This window comes from Tupaia chinensis, unplaced genomic scaffold (assembly GCF_000334495.1).
Source record: "Tupaia chinensis unplaced genomic scaffold, TupChi_1.0 Scaffold000674_1, whole genome shotgun sequence".
Taxonomy (NCBI): Eukaryota; Metazoa; Chordata; class Mammalia; order Scandentia; family Tupaiidae; genus Tupaia; species Tupaia belangeri.
This window is the reverse complement of record NW_006160197.1, coordinates 71,875-81,599: the sequence shown is the minus strand read 5'-3', so window position 1 is coordinate 81,599 and position 9,725 is coordinate 71,875. Positions and strand designations below refer to the sequence as shown.

General features: G+C 40.8%; 1 protein-coding gene across 5 annotated transcripts in view; it reads left to right on the top strand.

Moving 5' to 3' along the window:
- The window catches only part of CSRNP3 (cysteine and serine rich nuclear protein 3), a 225,902-nt gene extending 216,980 nt beyond the window's left edge, over positions 1-8,922 (top strand). For all 5 annotated transcript variants that reach the window (XM_027776493.1, XM_027776494.1, XM_006160243.1 and 2 more), the window contains 2 exons: positions 4,212-4,508; positions 7,519-8,922. In XM_027776493.1, the coding sequence (XP_027632294.1) occupies positions 4,212-4,508; positions 7,519-8,571 (1,350 nt within the window). In that variant the 3' untranslated portion in view covers positions 8,572-8,922. The remainder of the gene's footprint in view (positions 1-4,211; positions 4,509-7,518) is intronic.
- Positions 8,923-9,725: the final 803 nt, after the last annotated feature.

Sequence of the window (9,725 nt, the reverse complement as noted above, 5' to 3'; positions counted from 1 at the left end):
AGACTCCTTGGATTTCTTTGCACTAAATCTTGAGATCGTAATAGATGTGAGTTGGTAAACAGAAATAGAGAGCTCATTGACCTTTTCCACTGTTGCTCTAATATGGGAAAATGTATTTAGAAATAATCTGCAGAGTACTCTGATTTTTAAAGAGCATTTGGCATGAAACCTAAAGAGGCAACTAGGTATAAACTGAAAGAGAGGACTGGGGAAGGACTTCAAAGGCAATATCAGAGAATATTTCTCAGAGGCTGTATACCCAACCCGAAACTGTGAAGAGGGGAAGATAAGCCAATTAACCAGACCAAATTAGGTATTTCCAGTCTTCATTAGCAATGATATTAGAAAATCTGGCAGGTCAGCTGGTGGCATGGAGGTTAAGAAGGCTATATATCCCATATGGCTAACTGTGTGCATAGAGTCCTGGACCCAGTGGCTTGAAAAACGTGCCAGGTGTGTGTGCATACCCAGAATCTGAAGAGGAGAACGGAGGAGAAGGGATTGCAGTGGTCATACTCCCCAAGGGGTGCTTTCTCAATTTCCCTCTCTCTTTCTCTCTGGTGAGTACACTGGTTCTATAGCAAATTTAAAAAAAAAAAAAAAGAAAGAGAAAGAAAGAAAGAAAGAAAGAAAGAAAGAAAGAAAGAGGAAAGAAAGAAAGATAGATTTTTCCAGATAATTTAAATGTTAATGTGAGATTTTGAAAATCTAGATGAGAACTCCTATAGGTTCTTGAATAAGAGTGAAACAGTATGTTGCTATTTGTGAAAAACTTTTACATTCTTAATTGAATTTTTATTTTGCAGTGAAATGCTTTATTTCATTTATTTATTTGAGAGATTTTTTGCTTGATGGTATGTACCCCCCTCTGGAGAGACAGACGGAGAGACAGAAAGTGAGAAATCATCCTCCAGGACGGTGGTCCTTTCTCCTTCATTATCCTGTTAGGATTTTGGGAATGCTCACACACACATACAGCATGAGTTTCAAGCTGCTGGGTCCAGCAGCAGAACCATTGTTGGCCATGTGGGAGTCCAGCACCTTACCCTACTACGCCACCTGCTGGCCCCAAATTCTTTACTGTTAGTAAGTAAATGATAATAAGAGATACAGAGTTTTTTCTAAGGGCACTGATATTTGGAGAGAACGGAATTTGTAGTTCCTTTGAGATACAGCAGTTAATTCTTAGGCACCACATGATAATCCAAGGTGCCCTAAACATTTTGGTATCTTTTATTTTTATTTTATTTTTACAGAAAGATTTTTGGTATATGGTGCATGCACTTGCCAGAGAGACAGACAGAAAATGAGAAATCACCCCCAGGAGGATGGCCATGCTGCAATCCCTTCTCCTCCATTCTCCTCTTGGGATTTGGGACATGGAAACACACGTGCCTGGTGTGAGCTTTAAGCCACTAGGTCTGCGACTTGAACCATGGTCGACTATATCGGAGTCCAGAAATGTAACCAGTATTCTATCTACTGGTCCCCAACATTTTGGTATCTTTTAAAATGTTTGCTAAAATCTCACTTCATGTTGACTTAATGTCTTTTCTGAAAATTCATTATTTTTTAAAATGTGGTCCTGTTGACATAAAAACTAATTTTTGTCATTGTTGAAATGTTTTCCATAGCACAAGGAAGCTAAATATTATACACTAGGTAATAAATATTAGAGAACCCAGTGGGTGAGTGGGAAGGCTGTATTAATGTGAACCATGCTAACCGAGTCCTGGATGTTCTACATGTTTGTGGAATGCAGAGTTTGCTGGGGTTCACGTAGGGAACCCAAGAATGAGAGAAAGCAAATCTAAATACCTGAGAATGACAGGGTGAGAAAGGGAACACTCTGTTAATGCAGCGATACCTATCACAGACTACTGAGTACATGTTAGGTGGTTATGCCCTTGCATTCTTTAGCAGATCACATCTTCACAGATACCAATATGCAGTTGCTAGCAAATAAGAATGAACAAAAATGATAACCACAGCCAAACTACCATCCTAGCAGTGGACATCAGTTTAACCAATTTGTACATAAGTAATGTCAAGGACAGGCCAGCAGATGGCATAGTGAGTAAGGCACTGGACTCCCACATGGCCAACCGTGGTTTGAGTCCCAGACCCAGCAACTTGAAACTCAAACTGGGCACGTGTGTGTGTGTGCGTGCATGCGCGCACGCGTGCTCAAAATCCCAAGAGGAGAATAGAGGATAAGGTATTACAGCATTTTCATCCCCCCTGGGGAACGATTTCTCAGTTTCTTTCTCTGTCCCTCTGGCAAGCACACATGCCCTATAGTAAAAATCTCTTAAAAAACAAAATTACCAAGGAAGGTAATGAATTTCAAATCACATCAAGAAATGAAACCTAATAAAGGGGAATGTACATCTTTGCAAGATCACAGAGTCAAGCTCCAAAATATTTTTTTAAGAATTATTTCAGGGACCAGTAGTTAGCGTAATGGCTATGTCACTGGACTCCCATGTAGTCAATCGAGTTCGAGTCCTGGACCTGGTGGCTTAAAACTCACGCCACGCGTGTGTGCGTGCAGGCCCAAGATCCCAAGAGGAGAATGGAGGAAAAGGGATTGTGGCATGACCATCTCCCCTGGAAGGTGATTTCTCGCTTTCTGTCTCTCTGTCTCTCTCTGTCTGTCTGGCGAGTGCACGTGCCCTATAGCAAAAACCTCTCAAAAAAAAAAAAGAATTATTTCATTTAACATCATTTATTATTATTGTTATTATATTTTTTTAAATTTGACCAGAGAGAGGAAGAGAGAGAGAGGGAAAGTGAGAAAGCAAGCTGCCATGTCTGGGACTCAAATAACAGTCAGCCATGTGGGAGTCCAGCACTTTTAATCACCATGCCACCTGCCAGCCCCTCAAGCTCTAAAATATTAAAAAATATAATTAACTGTTTAAACTCTGTTTCAAGGCTTTGTATTATATTTTAGTGTTTAGTTGTTACTGTGTTAGTTCATTTATGAAAAGTCCTCTACTTGAGGGCAAAATTCAGTCTTGTATTTATTCTTTAATACATTCAGAGTTGTCCAGTTTGAGGGTTTTTGCTCAATAAGTATTCTTATCTAAGTGCACTTTTTCTTATGAAAATGACAGTATAAATCCTCATGCCAACTGAGTATTTTAACTATATAATCAACAAACCATTATTAAGGTCATCAAGCAAGGTAGTAAGTATAATGAATGAAGTTTGCAAAACAAACCTTTTAAATTAAAATACTTTTGTATTCCAAACTTCATGATTTATCGCTAATGGAATTTCTGCATTTATTTCTGTGCTGCACCTCAGAATATGTTTGAGAAGAATTCTTGCTTATATTCAAAGAACACTTCTCTTTCTAAATGCATTTTTGTAAAAGAAACATAGTATGTGATGGTAGTAAGCGTGAATGAGTGACTCAGGACTTTTTAGAAAAGAAATACAAACAGAAGCGGAATAGTCATGGGTAGGTGAGACATCGTTGTCCACATGAGCTGTTGCAGAAGGTAATGCTTTGGGCGAAGGCTGATGTGAACTCCTTGGGGGGCCGAGTTTATTGTTTCAGTTGTTGGTGGCGAGAGTTTGCCAGCACTGCCCTCTGCTCCTTGTCTGACTGAGGGCATGCCGGCCTAACTGATTACTTCATATCAAGGCCTCATTCTTGGAATGTTCTGTAGGATAATCATATTTGTAATCCCAGCAGTATAGTATAGCACAGCTTGCTTTCCTGGTGCCTGTTTTTTTTTTTTTTTTTTTGGAGTCTAAAAGACAGGGTTGTTATTTCAAGGACTATGTGTGCTGAGTTAGAGGACGGTGACTTCCACTAAGATCCTATCACCTCTGAACAAGGACACATTTATCCCCACATCAGAGTTGGCCATCACGAACTGAGTCTAAAGATAGCTTTCACTGACGGGCAGCTGTCACCTTTGGCCTTTTTCACAATGTGCTGGCTGAAAAGCTCTAAGAGCGATAGCGCCTAACATTAGGAGGTTAAGAGTTCCAATTAACAGTCTTCTGTTACCAGGACATTGAAAAGCCTTTCTGTGACTTCTTCTGAAAAGAAGGCTAAAAGAAAATAATTTAAAGTCAAACAGATTGGTTATGGCGACATAATAATACACAGCAGTTCATTCTCGTCAAATATAAAGGAGGGATTTGGGACCCTGCCCCTGCTAAGTCTCTTACTTGCTGCTTTGTGTTTTTAGATGACTAAGAATGGCACGGTAGAATCCGAAGAAGCGAGCACTCTTACAGTGGATGACATTTCTGATGATGATATTGATTTAGACAACACAGAGGTAGACGAGTATTTCTTCCTGCAACCCCTGCCAACAAAAAAACGAAGAGCACTGCTGCGGGCCTCTGGGGTGAAAAAAATCGACGTGGAAGAAAAACATGAGCTACGAGCCATCCGCCTGTCGCGGGAGGACTGTGGCTGTGACTGCCGAGTGTTCTGTGATCCAGAAACATGTACCTGCAGCCTGGCAGGCATTAAGTGTCAGGTAAGGATTCGGATTGCAGAGCAGCCAAAGACAAGGTGTTATATGCCACCCACGAACGATGCAATCATGGTACGTCGGTGCGGTCTTCAAAAATTTCGTGGAAAATAGGGATTATACAAACTATGAATTTCAAAAAATTTTCCACAGCAAAATATACTTTTTCTTTCAGGTTTTTGCCATAGGGAGCGTGCACTTGCCAGAGGGAGACAGTGAGAGAGAAAGTGATAAATCATCCTCTCCCAGGGAGGGAATAGCCATGTCATCCCTTTTCCACCATTCTCCTCCTGGGAGTTTGGGCATGCACGCATAAACACACACACACACGCATGCCCAGAGTGATTTTCAAGCTGCTAGGTCCAGAACTCGAACTACGGTCAGCCATGTGGATGTCTGATGTCCTAACCACTATGCCACCGACTGGCCCCAATTTATTTTAATACTTTAATTCCATTGTTCTGTGAACTTCTTTAAATGCTTTCATATAATGAGGTTTCCCTTATGTACAAGGAGACTTTGTAGTAAAGCAAGGTGTATAATTCATATATGTATAAAATATATATACGTAATTCTTACACATACAAAATATGTCGTGAAAGGCAACCCAATATGCAGCCCAGTTCATTGAAAGTATTCTTTGTTGATTTTTTAAAATACTCAAATGGATCAAAACATTTCTAATATTTGAGTTTGTTTTCTGATCCAGCCATGGACTATAAAATGATTGACTAGAGGTGGTAGGAACTGGTGGGAAAGTAACAAGGCTGGGACCTCAGAAAACTAAGTTGTACTCCTGACTTTGCTATTTAAAAACTATGAGAAACTGATGTCAGGTAACCCCAATGGGCCCAGTTTCTTCTCTGTGAAATCAAGTGGCTGGAGTGGCTCAGGGATTGGAGAGCTATAAACTCACAGGTCAACCCAACCTGCCACATGTGCTTGTAAGTAAAGTTTAATTGGATCAGAGATTTGTTTTGTTTGTTTATGAAATGTCTGATTGCTTTCATGCTTCTCCAGCTGAGCTAAGTAGTTGTCATAGAAACTACATGGCCCACAAAATCTAAAATATTTATTCTCTTGTCCTTTGCAAAGAAACATCTTTAGTGAATGATAGATAATCAGATGATTCTCTGATTCTATCCAATCATTGGTGTTCTATGATTAATTAGGTATGATTATTTTATGCAGAACTTGGAATTTTTTATTTTAATAAGGAGAGCCACTTGGGCAAAACTAGAGGGCATTTTCTGTTAGCTGAACAGTTGCTTAGAAAAGAGGTGCATACGGGACCAGCAGTTAGCGTAATGGCTATGTCACTGGACTCCCATGTAGTTGACCGCGGTTCGAGTCCCGGACCCGGTCGCTTAAAACTCAACGCTGGGTGCATGTGTGTGAGTGCCCAAGATCCCGAAAGGAGAATGGAGGAGAAGAGAATGTGGCATGGCCATCTCTCCTGGGGGGGTGATTTCTTGCTTTCTGTCTCTCTGTTTTCCTCTGTCTTTCTGGTGAGTGCACGCAACCTATAACAAAAAACCTCTCCAAAAAAAAAGAAAGAGAAAGAAAGAAAGAAAGAAAGAAAGAAAGAAAGAAAGAAAGAAAGAAAGAAGAAAGAGAAAGAAGCAAGCAAACAAGCAAGCAAGAAAAGAGACGCATAGATAAAAAATTTTTGAGTAGTGAAAAAGTGACAGATTCTGGCTCCGACATCTGCTCCTGCTTTCTACTGGAACCAGGATGACTGTTTTTCTTTTTCTTTCTTTTTTTTTTTTTTTTTTTTTTTTGGAGAGGTTTTTGCTATAGGGCATATGCACTTGCCAGAGATAGACAGAAAGCACGAAATCACCTCCCGGGGGGATGGTCATGCTGCGATCCCTTCTCCTCCATTCTCCTCTTGGGATATTGGGCACACATGCACACTTGCCTGGCGTGAGTTTAAGCCACCGGGTCCAGGACTTGAACCACAGTCAACTATGTGGGAGTCCAGCGACATAGCCACTACACCAACTGCAGATCCCTACTGTTTTAGTATCTGTCTTCTCCCCTATAGCATAGGAAATTGTGCTTAGATAAAGTGGCAAACAGAGCAAAGATTTTTGTTTTCTTCTGATGACCATTCTCTGGCCTACATATAGGTTAATTTGTGGGAACTGAGAAAGTTGGAAAATTTCTTAGGAGTGCCCTTGAATTTCCCAGAATTGCACTTACTACATGAGGGAACAGTATCACTGTTGAGCTTCATTATCTCCAGAGCCCTATCACTCACATAGTGATACATTTGGGAAACTGATGAAATGTACCCTCCCTTCCCTCAAGAAGCTTACAGTCTAATGGAGTGAGGAGGGAAGTGGGAGAGCCAGGACCTAAACACATGAAACCACCAATCACAGGCATGAGCGTGCATGTCCAGCTCAGTCTTGCAGTCCTCATGCATGCACCCATATACCACGGACTCAAAGAATGAGAAGGTAAACCAACGAGAACAAATTATTCATGTGCATGAGTCTAAGAGTTATCAACTTGAAATCTGGGGCAGAGAAATTTATTTTATCCTAAGCAAAGGAGGAAGGGTTTAGCTAGCATGGGTAACATCATATAAGTTAGATTTCAAAGAACAGGTGTGGATGATGAGTATAGTAAGTTTGCTTATTTAGAGCTGAGCATGTGAGTTGGGATACAGCCAAAGGAAAAGGAACTTGGGGAAGGATACAAGTGTTCAAAAAATGGAAGCACAATTAAAGCAATGAATGAAAGGAAAATGAGAAAATGGAGAAAAAAGTACAGAAGAGAATGCAGGAGGTCAATGAACTAAAAATACATATGTATCCCCATAACCCATTTCTATTTTTAAAGTGAGTTTTAAAAACTACTTACGCTTGTCATTTGCAGCGTGATTGTCATTTTTTATGGCATAAGTGGGATTAAGTGGATTACTTAATTCAATGGGGTTGCTAAAAGGTAGTGGATTTTTATTGATTTGTAATAGTCCATGGTGCTAATCTAGGTTCTTCCTTCCAAGGTGGATCGCATGTCTTTCCCATGTGGCTGCACTAAAGAAGGATGTAGTAACACAGCAGGTAGGATTGAATTTAATCCTATCCGTGTCCGGACTCACTTTTTGCACACAATAATGAAACTTGAACTGGAGAAAAATCGAGAGCAGCAAATCCCCACATTGAATGGCTGCCATGGCGAGATAAGTGCACACAGTAGTTCCATGGGCCCTGTCGCTCACTCCGTAGAATATTCTATTGCAGACAATTTTGAGATTGAAACTGAACCCCAGGCTGCAGTGCTGCACCTGCAGTCTGCTGAGGAATTAGATTGCCAAGGTGAGGAGGAAGAAGAGGAAGAAGATGGGAGTAGCTTTTGCAGTGGAGTCACCGATTCTAGCACACAAAGCTTGGCACCTAGTGAGTCTGACGAGGAGGAGGAGGAAGAGGAAGAGGAGGAAGAAGAGGATGATGATGATGATGAGAAAGGAGACAGCTTCGTGGAAGGTCTGGGCAGCCATGCTGAAGTTGTCCCTCTTCCTTCAGTCCTTTGTTATTCTGATGGCACTGCAGTTCATGAAAGCCACACAAAAAATGCTTCTTTTTATGCCAACTCTCCAACTCTCTATTACCAAATAGATAGCCACATTCCAGGAACCCCTAATCAGATCTCCGAGAACTATTCTGAAAGAGATACTGTCAAAAACGGTACCCTTTCGCTGGTGCCTTATACCATGACCCCGGAGCAATTCGTTGACTATGCCCGACAAGCAGAAGAGGCCTACAGTGCCTCCCACTACCCAGCTGCCAACCCCTCTGTGATTGTTTGCTGCTCTTCTTCCGAAAACGATAGCGGTGTACCCTGCAATAGCTTATATCCTGAGCACCGGTCCAGTCACCCTCAAGTGGAATTTCACTCATACTTGAAAGGCCCCTCCCAGGAGGGATTTGTTTCTGCATTGAACGGTGACAGTCATATTTCTGAGCATCCTGCCGAAAATGCTTTGAGCCTTGCAGAAAAGAGCAGATTGCACGAAGAGTGCATCAAATCACCTGTGGTTGAGACCGTCCCTGTTTAGTAGCTTAAATTATTCTAGGACCAATTCTGCTCCTATTCCAGGCACTGTATAATTGGATTTCCTGGGCTCATCATTGTTTAAACTGAAGACCAAGAAAACTTGGGCTGTGGTTAATCTTCCAGACTGTATTTTGTTTTCTCCTTTCTAGCAACGTGACTGTGGCATTGCACAAATACAGTCTCTATATGGATTTTAAAAGATTTCAGACTGTTTTGATAGAAAATGCAAAGTTTTAAAAATGCATATCTCACAGTTGCCTACCTGTCAAACTGTGTGAAACTTGCCAAGCTGTGTAGATCAGAGCTCCAAGTTTTTGAATTATCGGGCCTGTGCAAGATTGTTAACTAAGACTGGGGAATAATAAGATTTAGAGTCCTAATTTTCGATATATCTAAAGATGATGGTGACTTTTTAATGTAAAAGTAATTATTGTAAGAAAAAGATTTAATTGTTCCCTGTGTATTTTATTTATGGTAGTTTAGAAGTCATGTTTTGATGAAAATGAACAGCAGCATGTTCATACAAACTGAAGATGCTTAGCTAGAACCACTGAGCATGCCCACATGGATTGCATTTGGAATCCATTCACATTTTTATGATCATGACTGATCAGATTTGCAAATACTTTCTTAAGGGTGAAATAGGCCTATTTTTGCTATTTTGGACTAATAAATGAGTCTATATGTGCAGGTCCTTACACAGTTTAAAGTTATGAGTTAGGACAATCCTCCAGTGAGGGTATAATTCATTGCCCTCCCTCAGTTGACTCCTGAGACGGAGCTAGAAGGAATTGCCTTTCTTTTTTAAACAGTATCATCTTGGTTCTTAGCTGGGACAGCACCTTTAAACTCTACCCCTACATCAAAATGCACTTTAGTGCCCCTTCACGGTACCTCGTGTGGGGTGGGGACTGAGAACTCTTTGAGATAAAAATTTAAAAACATTTTTAGAAAGCTCTTTGACTATTATGAGGTTCATGTAGTTACTTTAGAGGATCATCTAATGATGCTTAACGAAGGAGTAATGACCCGTTTTCCTTCACCACTCTGAGGATCTAACTCGATACATGCAGAGGAGCCTGAGGAAACATGGAAGAGACACAACCTCAGAAACCAGCCTTTGCTGCAGCGTGATCAATCCATCTCCGCAAAAAT